This window comes from Rhinolophus sinicus, linkage group LG11 (assembly GCF_036562045.2).
Source record: "Rhinolophus sinicus isolate RSC01 linkage group LG11, ASM3656204v1, whole genome shotgun sequence".
Taxonomy (NCBI): Eukaryota; Metazoa; Chordata; class Mammalia; order Chiroptera; family Rhinolophidae; genus Rhinolophus; species Rhinolophus sinicus.
The window spans coordinates 11,547,151-11,562,793 of NC_133760.1; the positions used below are offsets into that span (position 1 = coordinate 11,547,151).

The window sequence follows — 15,643 nt, forward strand, 5'->3', positions numbered from 1 at the left end:
GCCCTCAGCCACGAGCTCACTCACATACCCCAAAAGGCAGAGCTGAGGTTTGAGCCCCAGCTGCCCAATTCCCACAGCTGGGCCAGGGCGGGGAGTGTGGAGGCAGAATCCGCAGTGCCCCACTGCCTTCCTTCCCGCAGGCGCTGAAATATGCTTTCCAGACCCACGACCGCCTGTGCTTCGTGATGGAATACGCCAATGGTGGTGAGGTGAGCCTCACTGTCCCCCGCCTGGCTTTCTGGGTGTCTCCTTCCCTGGTGCGTGGGGTGGGATGGAGGGGACGGAGGGAGACTCACCAGTTGTCATCTCCTTCCGTCCTCCTGCTCCTTGAGGCAGGCGTCATCATCTCCATTTCGCAGGTAGGGAAACAGGCTGGGAGAGCTTCAGGGGCTTGTGCAGACTCACTCAGCTGGTGAGTTGTGGGCAGGATACAAACCGGCTGTGGAGAGCTGTGGCGAGCGCTCCGAGGGTGGTTGGATGACAGCGCAGCAAAGAACATATGCGGGTCAAGAGCCACCAGTCCTCTGCTTTCCCCAGTTCTGATCCAGAGCAGTGTTCCTCTGCTTCCCTGCTGTCACTCCCGTCATTCACTGTCCCCTTCATGTTGTCCCCCCCTTACTCTCCCCTTGGTGTCTGCTGTTAGTCCTTCTCTCTCTATCCCTTGCTCTTTTTTTTTTTTTTTTTTTAATCACGTGAGCTCCTCTCTACTCACCGTTCCTCACTTGGTCCTTCTCGCTGTCACTTGCTGGTTCACGGAGCAGTTGTCACCATGTCACTGGGCAGTGTCCCATCCTTTTCTGGGCCAGGGGTCTGACCTCCCCTGCCCCCCCTTTGGCAGCTGTTCTTCCACCTGTCCCGGGAACGTGTCTTCACGGAGGAGCGGGCCCGCTTTTATGGCGCAGAGATTGTCTCAGCGCTGGAGTACCTGCACTCACGGGATGTGGTGTACCGTGATATCAAGGTGAGCGCGTGGTCGCCTCCTGGCGAGGGCCCAGGCTGGCCTGTGCATGCACAGGATCTCACAGGGGAGGCTGGGCCCAGGCCCTCTGCCCTATCTGCCGAGCGCCCCGCTCCAGGAAGGGTCTGTCTTGTTGGTTGTCCGTGGCCCTGGGTCCCATTCCCTGTGGGGATGATAACCCTGCTGCTCAGGCCCTGGGTGTTGCTTCCACAGCAGGCAGCCCGGTGCAGTGCAGGGGCCCTTCTGAGCCTCTGGTGAGCAGACAGACGCTCCTGTGCAGCCAGAGGTGATAAATTGGTACAAGCACTTGAGAAGATAGTTTGGCAGAATCCACCCATGCTGAATGTGTGCGTGCTCTGTGAGCCAGCCATTGTGCCCTAGGTGTATGCACCGCAGGAACAGGTCCCTGTGTCCACGTCAAAACGTGGACACATGCTCTTAGCAGTGCTGTTCACACTACTGAAAGCAGCCCAGGTGGCCGCTGTCGGGTGATGGATAGAAGGTGTGGTGTGTTCACACACAAGGGCTCTGCACAGCAGTTAAAGAGAACAAACGACAGCCACATATAGCAGCGTGGATGCAGCAGAGGCTGATGTTGAGGGGAAAAGCAGGACAGACAGGACAGATCTGTGTTGTTCACACGTGTACATGTAGGTGGGAGAAACTGCAAAGAAGGGCAAGGAAGCAAAGTGACTTCTCTGTCGGAGCAGGGGGTGGTTACTAACAGGGAAGGGAAGGAGCACGTGGGTCTCTGGGGCTGGTAATGTCCTGTCTTGACCTGGAGAAGGTTATGCAGAGGCCCATTAAATTGCCCATTTGTGTGAAGTTTCGGAAAAAATAGAAGAAAGACAGTGTCTCTCATATGCAAAGTTGGAAAACTACAGCCTGTAGTGGGGGAGGCAGATTGGGGGAGGGCCGGGCTCCATCACTTCCTGCCCTGCTTTTCTCCAGCTTCCCTGGGGGGCAGCCAGAGGCTGGTGACCACGAACCTCAGAGGGTGAGGGCTTAATCCTGTGCTGGGGGTGTGCCCCGTGGCCCAGCCTAGAGCCGCAGCCTCATCTAGGGCAGGGCTGGGTGTGTGGGGTTTCAGTGGGTGGCAGGGAGCTCAGGAAGGACATGTCCCTGATACAGTGACTTTTCCTACAGCTCGAAAACCTCATGCTGGACAAAGATGGCCACATCAAGATCACTGACTTCGGCCTGTGCAAAGAGGGCATCAGTGACGGGGCCACCATGAAAACCTTCTGTGGGACCCCCGAATACCTGGCACCCGAGGTGTCTGGGGTTGGAGGTCCCAGGGGCCTGTGAGGATGAGGGAGGTGGGGCCCCGGGGCTGTGTGCTTCCCCTGCCCAGACGTCTGAAGGCTGGGTTCCGATTCCTCAGGTCACCTTCCCCGTGCCCCCCACCCTGGGCCCCGGGTTGTGGGTCTGGCCCCTCATTGCCCCTCCTTGTCAGGTGCTGGAGGACAACGACTATGGCCGGGCGGTGGACTGGTGGGGGCTGGGCGTGGTCATGTACGAGATGATGTGCGGCCGCCTGCCCTTCTACAACCAGGACCATGAGCGCCTCTTCGAGCTCATCCTCATGGAGGAGATCCGCTTCCCGCGCACGCTCAGCCCTGAGGCCAAGTCTCTTCTCGCTGGGCTGCTTAAGAAAGACCCCAAGCAGAGGTGAGGGCTGGAGTATGCCCTGCCCAGCCCAGCACCACCTGCTCCCATTGTCCCCACGGCCTGCAGGGGCAGAGTCCACGGGCACACTCGCTTGTGGGCATGTGGTGTGCATTGTCCCCACGCAGCCTCTGATGGTCCCCATAGCGGGTACTTAGGGAGCGCTCCCTAGGGGCCAGGCCTGTCCTTAGTCCTCTGCCTGCACTGCCTTGTTTCATGGGGACGCAGGAACAGGGCAGCCCTGTGCCTGGCCTCGGGTGGCCCAGTCATGTGGCAGAGCCGGGATGTGAGGTGGCTGTCTGGCCTCTCAACTCTCATTCTGAACTGGGGGCTAGGCTGCAGTCCCCTGGCTTTGCCCCTGGGCCTGTGAGCTCCCTCCCTCCCTGCCTCACTTTCCCCCTCTGTGAAGTGGTGGCCTGTGGCCAGGAGGGGATCGTTACAGCTGATTTAGGGTGAGCATGTGGCAGGCCCGGTCCTGCACCGGAAGCCCGTCCCCTGGCACGCAGCTGCCCTGGGAGGCAGGTGCTCATGGCCGTCTCTGCCCAGGCTCGGCGGGGGCCCCAGCGATGCCAAGGAGGTCATGGAGCACAGGTTCTTTCTCAGCATCAACTGGCAGGACGTGGTACAGAAGAAGGTGAGCGCCACTGCCTGCTCCCAGCAGGAGCCCAGCCACTTGTGGGTGACCTTGGCCAAGGCCTCCCGTCCTCAGTCCTGACCTGGGCTCCTCTTGTCCACAGCTCCTGCCACCCTTCAAACCTCAGGTCACATCTGAGGTCGACACCAGGTACTTCGATGACGAGTTCACCGCCCAGTCCATCACAATCACACCCCCGGACCGCTGTGAGTGTCTGAGGCCCCAGATGCGGTGGGCCTGGCTGGGGTTCTGCTGCTGACCCAGATCTCCAGGAGGAAGCTCACAGGGCTTCTGCTCTTGGTCACCTGCAGACCCAGGGAGGGTCACCAGGAGCCATTGCTATAGTACATTCCAGAGGTCAGGGCAGGAGACGCTTAGGGGCACTGGCAGTGCAGAGATGGTAGATCCGTAGACATCTTCCCAACTCGCCCAGACCTTTGGGGCTGGATTAGTTCACTGACTGTAGCTGTCGTAGTTGTTACCCCAGTGCTGGGCTGTGCTGGAGACAGCAGTGATGGAGACAGGCCCTGGGCCCTGCCCTCAGGGCGTTCCCCGTCCAGGTGGAGTGACAGCCCGGAGTGGTCAGGGCTCGGGTATAGGAGCACAGGGACTGGGGAAGCCCGGAGCAACTGCCTGACTTGGCTTGTGGGTCAAGGGAAGGCCGCCTGGAGGAGGAGACAGGACAGCTGAGATGCATTCCTGGTAGAAGGAACAGCACATGGGACTCTCAGAAATGGGAGCATTGCAGAGATCTGAGTAGGTGAGGCAGGGGAGGGGAGAGAGCATGGGGGCCAGAGCAGGAGGGGCTTGGAGGCCACTGGGAGGAGTGGGGACTTGTATGGGGAGCTGTGGAAGGGTTGTGTGCAGAGGAGGGACAGGGTTGCATCAGGGCCTTAAAAAGACACCTGCTGCATGTGGAGGGAGGACTGTTGGGGCAGGAGTGGTGGCCAGGGCAGGGGCTGGGCTGGAGAGGTCTGGGCGGTCCGCAGTGGACGACGTGAGCTGAGGTGGAGGTGAGGAGGAGGAGAGCAGCGGAGCTGGCGGCTGCTTAGGTTCTGACCTGGGTGGGTGGGGTGCTGTGTGTGGTCAAGGGGCCTCTGTTAGAGAAAGTCTCTTGGATGCCCCACCAGTAGGGGGCGTTGGGGAGTTGTTTCATGCTGTGGTCTGCCTGCAGTCCTTTCTAGGGCTGGTTCTTTTCTTCTCCCTTCCCCTGGGAGTCTGGGTGGTGTGCTAGGCCCTCTGTGACCGCTTCTCCCCAATCCACCTCCACTGACCCCTGCAGATGACAGCCTGGGCTCGCTCGACATGGACCAGCCAACCCACTTCCCCCAGTTCTCCTACTCGGCCAGCATCCGCGAGTGAGCAGCGCTGCCTGCCTGCCGCTGAAGCCACCACAGGACACTCGCAAGGCTGCCATCACCACAGGAGGGCTTTGTCTTTTTTCTTTCTTTCTTTCTTTTTTTTTTTAACGTTTTTTGCCTTTTTTGTTTGCATCTCCATCCCTCATCCCCTCACCCCCACTTCCAGTTTTTTCTTCAGCCCTCCGCCAAAATCCCCTCAGCGGACCCAGTGGCCCTGCCTCCAGGATCCTGTCCTGCCCTGACCTTTGTGCCCAGACCAAGGCTGGGGAGACCCCAGGACCAGGCTTTTGGGCAATTGGGGAAATTCCAGTTTTTAATCAACACAAGCCCCAGTGAGGTGGGAAGGTAGAGCGGGGGCCTGCCCGAGTTTCCGGCCAGGCCCCACAGGCAGCCTGCCTCTGCACTGCTGCCCTCGGAAGCTGCCTTCTCCTGGGCTGCGGGCCACATGCTGCCTGGGGCAGTGCTCCGGGGCTGCCTTCCATGCCTGTCGTTAGGCTCTGAGTGGCCTGATGAAGGGACAGTCTGGCCCTCTCCCCACACTGGGGCAGAAAAGCAATAATGTCTAGAGAAAGGTGGGGCCTTTGGGAACTGCAGGAGTGGAGGTCTAGGGCTCCCTCACGTGACTGAGGCCCAATTACTCTGTGGGGAGCCTGGAGGGGCCCAGGGGATGGGTGCTGCCTCACCCTGCCCCATGCCCCATGCTGCTCTCCAGACCCTGTGGATGAGGCAGGAGGAACATTTGGGGCCTAGCCTCCCTGCCCCCCATCCCCGTGCCTTACCAGGCTTCCTCCCCAGGGCTTCCTTCCAGCTGGCCTTACCTCCCACTGGACCCCGGGCCTGGCCCTGGCTCCTCCAAGGATAGGGGCCAGGATCGCCCCTTTTCTCTGCCTGGGGTGGAGGGGCGCCAGCCTCGGCTGTTACACATCTCACACCGAGACAGTATTGGGCCCCGTGGACTTGGGTCGAGGAGGGGGCGGGGGTGGGTGTGTCTGGTACGTACTGGGGTGGGAGCCTCTGAGAAGTAAGGCTCCAGGCCACCTCACCCCCTCCCCCTCCTCCAGCCCAATGTTCTGCAGCCTTAAGGTGAACGTGTGTCAGTGCTCTGGGCACTTGTGTGTGTGCCTTGAACTGTGTGTGTCTGGGCGTCCCTGTGCATCTGGGACATAGATACACATAGGGTGTGTGTGTGCATGTGTGTTGGGTATGTGTGTGCGAGGGCAAGCGTGTCCCGGCCTCGAGTGGGCGTGGTATGCGTGGGCTCGGCCCCTGTCCCTGGCTGGAGCATTTATTTCATCCCAGGAGAGGAGTGCTGGCCTAGCAGGGGAGCCACACTTGAGGTCCACTTGCTGCCCTGTCCCTCCCCCTTCCCACCAACATCTCCGGGTGTTTGGAATGTAGTTTTTGTGGTTTTGATCTCCCCACCCCACCTCCTGTACTAGGTAGTTCACAGAGAGACATCCTGGGGTGGGGTGGGGGTTGGTTTGGGGGAGTGTGGGGGGGTCTCTTTCCCTTTTTGTGTGTGTATGTCATTTATCTGATAATTCTTCCTCCCCACTGGCCTTTCCCCATTCCTCGTATTTGTACGGTACAAGCAATAAAGACACTTGTTTTAAGATCAGGGCTCATCACCCTGGGCCTTTCCTTGCTTACGGCCGGCCCCTGGCACCAGTTGCCTCCTGCTCCCATTGCTGCATTAGGTAGGGGCCCATCGAGCCCGAGGTGTGGAAGTGGGTGGAGGAGGCATCTGGGGTGGGGGTGTTGTCAAGGTCAGGCTGGAGAGGGAGGAGGCCACTGGGAGTGGAAGCTGCTGAGGAGTTGGGGAGGGCTCCCCAGACCCTCAAATGCTGCTTAGGCAAAGCGAGGTGGGGTGGAAGCGCAGGAGTGGGAGGGTTGGGTGGCTCTGAACAAAGAGGTGGTGCCAGGCGTCACAGCCCTGGGCAGTGAGAGGGAGCACGTTCATTTCCCATGGCCCTTGAGCCCTAGAGCGGGGCATTGTGTGTGCATACCCGTCCAGTTTATGCAAAATTAGGGAGCCCTGAGGCCTCTTAAGTCAAAGACAGATTCCTGGGTGTGTCACTGGGATTTGTGGTGGCTGGCAGCTGGGAGCATCTCAAGTTTTGTCATAGCCCTCACAGCTCTGGGAATCCTCTGCCAGCTGTCCCCTTTATTTGGGTGTTCCCATGCTTGAATCACTCCTCCCAGACCCGGGACCAAGGGCTGCCCTGCTGAGCACAAGTAATTTAATGTCTGATTTTGCCAGACTTCACACACATGGAGCCTTTTGAGATTTTAAGTGAAGATAGCAGAAAAGGTGAATGTAATTTATAGAAATCTGCGTTAGCTGCAACCAAGACTCAAGGAATTTGTTTTTTTCCCCCTAACTTCATATGGACTTTATTATTTATTTAATTACAAAGTTATGTCCTGGTGGTCATAAGATAAACCAGAAACCATTTACTCTCCCCTCTAGATGCAGCCCCCTGAGGTGACCGTGCTAGAGTTTCTTTTCACTTCGCTCTGTCACTCGGCTCTCCTGTGTGGTTCTGTCCCTGGGTATCTCAATATGGTAGCACTTGTGTCACATTCCATGGATGGGCTCCAGCACGTTACCCAATTGCTTCCCTCTGTTGAACACATGCCCTTAGACGTAGTGGTGCTTCTTATTTCTGTAGAACTTTTCCCAAAGAGGGAGTTTTAGACAGAAGAGTTTTAATAAAATTTTACCAATTAGAAAAATTAAATTTTGAGTAATCTGTCTTTTGTCACATGCATGTGGAAAGTGTCACAAGTTTTGTTTGTGTGTGAAGAATAATGCAAGCAAAACAAATACGCAGGACAGTAAATATCACCCAGACCCCAGGCCTTCAAGTGCTGATTTTGGTGCTTGTGTTATCTCTGTGCAAATGGACGTGGCATAAAAAGGCTGGTCCCTTCTTTTTTCGCAGAACTCTTTCCTCTTAGTTAATCATGCCAAGTCCCTGGGCTATGTCCTGCTACGTCTTGGCCACACTGCTACGAACGTGTGCATTTGTACGGTGTGTTGGGTCATTGGTCAAAATGTTACCCTCTTTTAGCCACTTTTCTGCGTTTTGGGGACACAGTTGCTTCACTGTGTTCCTCAGGGTGGATGCACCTCAGCTGATTCACCTGCCCCCTGTTGACAGGAATTTACTTGGTTTCCAGTTTGGGGTGGGTTTTGTTGTTGCTGCCAACAGTGCTGTAATAAACTTGAACAATCCATCCTTACCAACTTGTGCTTTTATTTTGTGGCCTGTATCCCAGGGTGACTGTGTTTTAATATGTGCCAGATAGCTACCCAAACAAGTGGAGCGATTCACATATTTGTAACTTTGATTCTGAAATAATTGCAGACTGGTAGAAAACTTTGAAACTTTCAAAAATTGTGCTAAAATGCTTCTAGGACTGGAGTGCCTGGACGGACAGACCTGCTAAATAACAAAAACCTCACTGATGGCATGTAAAGGGACACAGGAGTCAATGGGAAGAGCTCCCAGTGGCCAAAGCTGAAAGCAATTTGAGCACCAAAAGTAGTGTAGTATTAGGTTATAGCCAAAGTAAAACAAATGACCCCTATTGATGTAAATGATAAATGGTGAGAACAGACACCTGTACAGAATTCCAGATAATTTCTGTAGCTAACTCCACCTTCAAGGAGGGGAAACAACCCCTACTGCTTAGGTGAGGGCTGCAAAGTGATTTCCTTCCAGAGGACAGTATAGAAAGCAGGGAGAGCTTGACAAACAGTACATCAGCTGGTGATTAGGGTCAGTATCAACAGTGATGAGTCCTGTTGGCAGCATTATCTAGTAATGGTGTGATTAGAATGGTACTTCACCTCTGTGGTCTTCCTCCCCAAAAAGGATTCCCCAAGTCTAAGAAAGAAAACAGACACCAGGCACATCCCAACTGAGGGAGGTTCTACAAAATACCTGACCACTGGTTCTCAAAACTGTCAAGGTTTTCAAAACAAGAAAAGCCTGAGAAACTCACAACCAAGTAAAGCCTTAGGAGACATGAAAGCAGTGTAATGCATCCTGAATAGGATCCTGGAACAGAGAGGGACATTGGGTATAGAGAGTCAGGAAATCTGATTAAAGCATGGAGTTTAACAATAACATATCCCTGTTGGTTCATTCAATTGTGACAAATCAGCACACTAAGGTGGTAATAGGGGAAACCTATTGCTTAGGGGGTGTGGGGTATATGAGAACTTTGTACTATTTTTGCAACTTCTCATAAATCTCTAATTTTTTTTAATTTAAAAAAAGTACAAATAATTGTCATCTCCCCTTCACACAGGTTCTACAGGATGTTTTGCATTTCCTCCCTCCCTCCCCCCATATGTGTGTATCCGTCCTATAACAAGAACGTTCTCTTACATAACCACAGTCCAGTGATCAAGGTCAGGAAGCTAACAATGAAACAACGCTCTTCTCAGACTTAATCAGATTTACTAATGGTCACACGAATGTTCTTGTGTACAAAAGAAAAAACATTTCCTGGCTAGTGACTCAGTCCAGGCTCACGTGTTGCATTCAGTTGTCAGGTTGGAAGCTTCCAGGGAGGGCAGTTATTTTGCAGAATGTCCCTCCATTAGGTGTTGCTGCCTCATGTTTCCTCGTTCTAGTCAAGCTGTTTTTGGCAGGAATTCCCAGAAATGATCTGCCTTTCTCAGTGCCACCTATCGGGGTGACTGATGCCTTGGTTAAGGTGGTGTCTGTCAGGTTCCTCCACTGTGAAGTTACATTTTCTTTGTAGTTAGTACCTTCTGTGGAGATACTCAGATAATGTAAATATCTGAGTAACATCTCATCAAGCAGTCGGGTGAAAGGAACAGCAGGTACCAAGGCCCTGAGGCAGGCAGATGCCTGATGTGTCTGGGGAGTACATAAAGAGTACATGGTGTCTCAAGTGGAGTGAGGGAGCGGGAGAGCAGAAGAAAATGAGGTTAGAGAGGTAACAATGGGCCAAATGAACCTGTGGCCAAGGTAAGGAGTTTGGTTTTATTGTAAGTGTGACAGGAAGCCATTGGTCCAGCATCTCACACTCTTCTTTCTGCTCGATTTTCCAGCCTCACTGATCTCCATGCCTTAAAAAGCAAGCTCTTTCCTACCTCAGGGCCTTTGCTCAGGCTGTTCTCGCCACTTAGGATATCCTCCCCTCTCGTTGCATTCCTGGCTCTTCCTCTTTTAGGTTTCAGCTCCAATGTCACCTCCTCAGAGAGGTTCTTCCAGACCATTATCTCTAAATTACATCCAGCCTGTTCACTCATTCATTCAGCAGATATTTATTGAGCATCTACTATGTGCCCAGCCCTGTTCTAGGCACTGGGAATACAGCAGTGAAAAACCAGACAAGCCCTGCCCTCATGAGGTTCACATTCTAGTCAGGAGGGAGACAATAAATAAGGCAGCAAATGCCAAGGAGAGAATAAGTACAGAGCATGGGGGCAGAAAGTGCTCAGGATGACACTTTTCATGGAGAAGGTAACATCTGAGTAAACACCTTAAGAAGCAAGAAAAGAACATTTCAGGCAGAGGAAACAGTGCAAAGGCCCTGAGGTAGGAGTGTGCCTGGTGTGGGTGAGGATGACTCAGGAGGCTGGTGTGGGAGAGGAAGGAGCGAGGGCGGTAAGGACAGGAGATGAGTTCACAGGTGTGTGTGGGGTGGGAAGATAATACAGGGCTTCATGGACTTGCATCTTGAGGGCGGTGGGAGCCATGATGGAGTTCTGAGCAGAGGCCGAGTGAGATTCTGATTTATTAGGTGTGCACAGGCTCCCTTCTGGCTGCATGCAGGGAACAGAATGTAGGCGATGGGAATAAGGAGAGCAGTGAGGAGGCTGCTACACTAGTTCACACAGATCCACTGGCAACTTGTCCCATCACCAGCTCAGCTCTGGGCCACTGACTTGTTAAAAGGCAGCAGCCACAGGTGGGTTGTTCACCCCTGAACTCCCACTGCATGGAACACAGGGGCCTTCCTTAAATATTTGTGAAGAGACTTGTAGCTCCCATGTCTTGGGCTTTGACTGTATTAAGCCCTGTGCTAGCTACTTAACAATCTTATAAAATCCTCATTACAACTCTGTTGACTGTGTTTTGAAATAATCCCTACTTCATTGCTGGGGAACATGAGGCTCCGAGAAGCTGCATCTGGTCATGTAGTAACACGACAGGGGCTTGACTCCAGCTGCCTGATACAGGAGTTGGAGGGGCAGAGCCAGCCTCTCTGTAGCATCTTCTATTGCCGACGCACCTGCCCAGATGAGGTGTGCTCAAGGCGCATGCGCCCAGGCGCATTTAAAGCGCCTGCCGCGGGTCCACGCTCCAGCCGGAAGAGGTGGGGGCTCGGTTTCGCCTCCGACGCCAGCCTCGAGGATGCTGGTGAGATGTAGAAGCCTGCGTCCCACCTCCCGGTTTGGGCCTCCTTCCAGGCGCTGACCCCAGGCCCTCTTCCTTGCAGAGTCCCACTGCTTCCCTCGACTCAGAGCCCCCGAGCGCCCCAGCTTCTGACGGTATCCCTGCAGGCACGAGCGTTTCCCCAGGACTCTCAGAAAGCCCCCCGGGATCGTGCGCGCCGCCGGGGCTGGAGGAGGCGCTGAGCGCGCTGGGGCTGCAGGGAGAACGCGAGTACGCCGGGGACATCTTCACCGAGGTCTTGGTGAGGGGGCCAGGCGGGACCCCTTGGACGGCGGGCCGCCCCAGGCCCGGAGGGTAGCAGAGTGGGGCGGGTTAGCCGAGGCTAGATCTCCTTCCCAGCCAGCCTCCGTCTCATCCCTTCTTGCTGACTTCCCAGCTCCTCCCCAAGTTCGTGGCTTGGTTGCTCTCCCCCACCCGTTACCCCCAATGCCCTTTCCCATCCTTCCCGCCTGTTTGCAGTCCCTCCTTTGGTATTTCAGAGCCCCTCGTACTTGTCACTTATATATATCGGATTGACAAATATTTAGCGATTTATTAACAAGTGTTTTTGAGCATGTTCTAGGCACTGGGGAATGCTGCTGTGAACAGAGGCAGTCTGTTCTCATTGTGAGGAGGCAAGCAAACGAATGTAGGTGATCATTTCAGAAGGCCGACAAAGACCAAAACGCAGGCCGTGGTAGTCCACAGACATCTGAGACAGGCACTGGCAGAAGAAACATTGAAGGGACGAATTTATTTAACAAACATCTTGTGAGCGTCTCCTGGATCAGGGTCTCTGTTAGGAACCCAGATATAGCTGGGATCTGGTCAGAAATCCCTGCCCTTGCGTGCCAGCAGCCTAGTGGGGCAAACAGACAAAATACACAAGGAAACACTGGCTATCTCCAGACTGAAAATATACTATTGAGGGAAATAAAGTGATGAAATAGGGAGGAGTATAGAAAAAGTCAGGGGAGTTTTAGCTGAGACTTGAATGACTGAGGAGTCAGCAATGCAAGGAGCTCGGAAAGAACCATTTCAGGTGGAGGGAACATTACATACACGCAAAGGCCCTGAGGTAGGGATGATCTTGGCATAGCCTAGGGCCACAAGGCGGCTGGTGTAGCTGGAGTGTGGGTTGTGAAGGCACCGAGGGAAGAGATGTTGGAGCAGGGGCAGGGCCTGAGACAGTCTGAGAGGAATTAGGATTTTCTCCCGAGGGTCCTGGAAACCATGGAAGGGTTTTAAGCTGGGGAGTTTCTTGGTCAAGTTTGTACTTTAGAAAGACCCGTCTGGGGGCTCTGAGGAGGATGGGTTGAGGATTGGTGACCAAGAGTGGAGGCTGGGAACCCAGGGGGAGATGAGATGCTCTGGAGTTCCCGTGGCTGTGGGGGCTGCAGACTGGGCGGTGGATAAGGAGGCGAAATCCAGAAGAAAGACCAGGGTTTTCAAGATGGTGATAGGGAAAAGGAGCATATCTGGAGGAGATGCTGGAAGCTAGTTTGGGTGTGGCACTCATGCTGTGTCCAGCTGGGGCGAGGGGGCTGCGGCACCCAGGGCTGGAGCTCAGGAGAGAAGCTGAGGCACAGGTGTAGAGTGTGAGGCCGACCCTACCCAACCCCAGGTGTGCCGCGCGCTGCCCGGGAGGGCCCTGCCCCGCACCGTGACCCCGGAGATGCGCACACTAGTGGTGGACTGGCTGGTCCAGGTGCACGTACGTACCAGAGAGGGGGCGGGGCTGGGCCTGTGTCACAGCCTGGTGGTCACCCGTGCTCCTCCCCAGGAGTACCTGGGCCTGGCGGGGGACACTCTCTACCTGGCCGTGCACCTGCTCGATTCCTACCTGCGAGTGGGTCGAGTGCGCCTACATCGCCTGCAGCTGCTGGGCGTGGCCTGCCTGTTCGTGGCGTGCAAAGTGGAAGAGTGCGTGCTTCCCGAGGTACTTCCGGGGTAGGGCTGGGAGGGTGAACCCTTCCTACACGCCGCTGTCACAGATTAAACTCTTACTATGTGCCAAGCACTGTGCCCAGCGAGTGCTTTACGTCCTCTTGGACTCTCAGCAGATCTGTATGAGGTGACTGAGGCCCAGAGAGACGAAGATATGTGCCCAAAGTCAAAAGTTGGAACTTGGACCCAGTCTTGAATAGTTGCAGTAGTTAACAGTCCTCCTTGAGAAGTTACAGTTAACATGCGTAAACTCAGTGCTTTATCAGAACTGCCTGGTGAGGTAGGAGCAGTATCTCCGTTTTACAGATGAGGAAGCAGTCTCAGAGCGCTTCTGTGAATGTCCGTCACACAGTGTGCGTAAATGGTAGGGTTTGAAATCGAACCCAGGTCTTTCTGACTCTGGACTGTTCTCACGACTTCCAGACAACAAATCAGTGGCTCCATTTTACAGACCAGGAAACTGAGGACCAGAAAGGAAACAACACAGCGCTCCAGGGCAGGGAGTAACACCTCTTTCCCCCCCCCACAACCCGTAGCCTGCTTCCCTCTGCCTCTTGGGAGCTGGCTCTTTCTCGCAGGCCGAGCTTCTGCGGGCCGAGCGACGCATCCTGAGCCGCTTGGATTTCCGGCTGCACCACCCAGGTCCGCTCCTCTGCCTTGGCCTACTTGCTGCAGTGGCCCGGAGCAGCTCGCAGGTGCATGGGACCGGTTTATGGCTTTTGCGGCTAGGGGCGTGACCTATGCGGGATAGGGGCGTGGCCTGATAGTCTCCCGGCGGCTTTGGCAGGTGATGCTACTTGCCACCTACTTCCTGGAGCTGTCTCTGCTGGAGGCCGAGGCCGCTCGGTGGGAGCCCGGTCGCCGCGCAGCAGCGGCACTGAGCCTGGCGCACCGCGTGCTCAACGGCGCGGGGTCCGGACAGGAGCTGGCGCTTTACAGGTACGTCCACCGTGGAGGGTCTCTTTGCCCTCCCGGGAGGCGGAGGCTTCAGGGTTCTGCCTTCCTGGTCGCTGTCATTACTGTCTCAGAGAATGAGACAATTATAGGGGTGGGGGAGACACGACGATGACAACTAGACTTGATTTTTCTGGGTGGAAGAGAGAATGGGGTGTTTGCTTAGCCTGGGGGCAATCCCATTTGTTTTTCTCTGGGAGTGTCTGGGAGAATGAATGGGTTGTTTGTCTAGATTTGGGGACCCTTAACCATGTCCAGGGTGAGAGATAGACTCTCCCCAGACCCGGAAGATGCTGTGTTCCAGAGTTGAGAATGAGAGGTGTGCCAGCCTCAAGTTCCGCAGCTTCCCTCTAGCCGCGAATGGGGTGTCCCTTCAACTGCTGGAGCTCCGCCTCCCTGTTGTCCATGCCACCAAGGGTCAGGGTGTATCGTCTTTGCTTCCAGCTGTGCCTCCAGGGTAGAGCTGGATGCCTGCCCGTCCTCAGCACTACGCCTTCCCTCCCCGAGGGCCCTGGCTCTCCCTAGCCGCGCCCTGCGGGGAGAATGGAGGTTTGCCCTTCCTTGGCTCCCTCTAGTCACTCTCTAGATAATGGGCCGCGAGATAGCCCCTGGGCAGTCCCCGGGGACCCAAGTCAAAGTGTCTTCTCGGTCTTGAGACCCCAGCTCCGAGGACAGGTCGTCTCCATCGCTACCCCCTGCATCAGCCTCAGTTTCTCCGTCTTCCCGCTGCAGCCCCGCAGAATTGAGCCCGCTGGAGCCGTGCATGGCCCGCGCTGCGCTCAGAGGCCCTGCGCCCGGCCGCGCCGCCATCTTCCTCAAGTACGCGCGGCCCCAATGCCAAAGCACCAGCCTTGCCGCCGCCTGCCTGCTCCGCCGCCCCCAGCCCGGGCCTCCCTGAATCCCTATCAAAAAAGACTCCGTGTGTGTGTGTGTCGGTCTCCCACTTCAATAAAAGAATTTTTTATTCTGAGCGCTCTCTGTTCTCATTGGTCGGATTCCGACCCCTCTCGCTTTTGATTGGTCACTTCCCGGGCCTCTTTGATTGTTGTCACCAAGGCCCTTAATGCAAGCGAATTCCGGACTCCTCCGCGAGGGGGCACTAACGGGCTTCCGCAAGCGCAGCTGCCCGGGATCAAACTGGGCATCCCAGGAACAAACCCTTGCGGGAGATAGATGGACAGGGATGCTGAGAGGAAAATCTCAACGCAAGCTGAATGGCCCTCTGTCTCAGGGTTGGAAAGAATTTAGGAGAAATGGGGACTGTGGGAAACTGAAAATGTCCCCCCCCCGTCATGAATACTACCTCGATATTGCCGGATTTTCTGATTTTGTTCAAGTGAGGCTGAAAATATGCAAATCCATAAATATCTCTGCTTCTATATGTTGGAAACTAATTAAATATTTTTCAATGTTTGTATAAGCCCATCACATCACATATGCTGGACTGCGAGGGTCATCAGTTTGTGAAGTACAGGTCTTTGACAGGTCTTTGATAGCAAGAGTTTGGTAAATGGGATCCGGTTTACTTAAGTTCATTGAGAGATGTGATAAGGTTAAGTTAACATACTCTTACGAGAATGTTACCAGTAGCTTTTGGACATTGCCTGATACCTAGTAGGTGGTGTGAAAATGTTAGCGTTGCATCCTATCAGGGCTGTGAGTTAGGGACAGTGATCCCCTGTTTCTACAAAGCCTCTAG

At 54.9% G+C, this 15,643-nt stretch overlaps 2 protein-coding genes across 5 annotated transcripts in view; both read left to right on the forward strand.

The window, feature by feature from the left end:
- Positions 1-6,239, forward strand: part of AKT2 (AKT serine/threonine kinase 2) — a 48,186-nt gene extending 41,947 nt beyond the window's left edge. For all 4 annotated transcript variants that reach the window (XM_074314319.1, XM_074314318.1, XM_074314321.1 and 1 more), the window contains 7 exons: positions 141-209; positions 839-961; positions 2,105-2,233; positions 2,415-2,629; positions 3,173-3,260; positions 3,364-3,466; positions 4,543-6,239. In XM_074314319.1, coding sequence (XP_074170420.1) covers positions 141-209; positions 839-961; positions 2,105-2,233; positions 2,415-2,629; positions 3,173-3,260; positions 3,364-3,466; positions 4,543-4,622 — 807 coding nt within the window. In that variant the 3' untranslated portion in view covers positions 4,623-6,239. The remainder of the gene's footprint in view (positions 1-140; positions 210-838; positions 962-2,104; positions 2,234-2,414; positions 2,630-3,172; positions 3,261-3,363; positions 3,467-4,542) is intronic.
- A 4,783-nt stretch (positions 6,240-11,022) lies between these two features.
- Positions 11,023-14,914, forward strand: CCNP (cyclin P). The gene is given in 7 exon segments (XM_074314322.1): positions 11,023-11,081; positions 11,083-11,305; positions 12,668-12,757; positions 12,827-12,982; positions 13,527-13,685; positions 13,778-13,929; positions 14,677-14,914. Coding segments are annotated over 7 exon segments (1,005 nt in total). The 3' UTR covers positions 14,843-14,914.
- Positions 14,915-15,643: the final 729 nt, after the last annotated feature.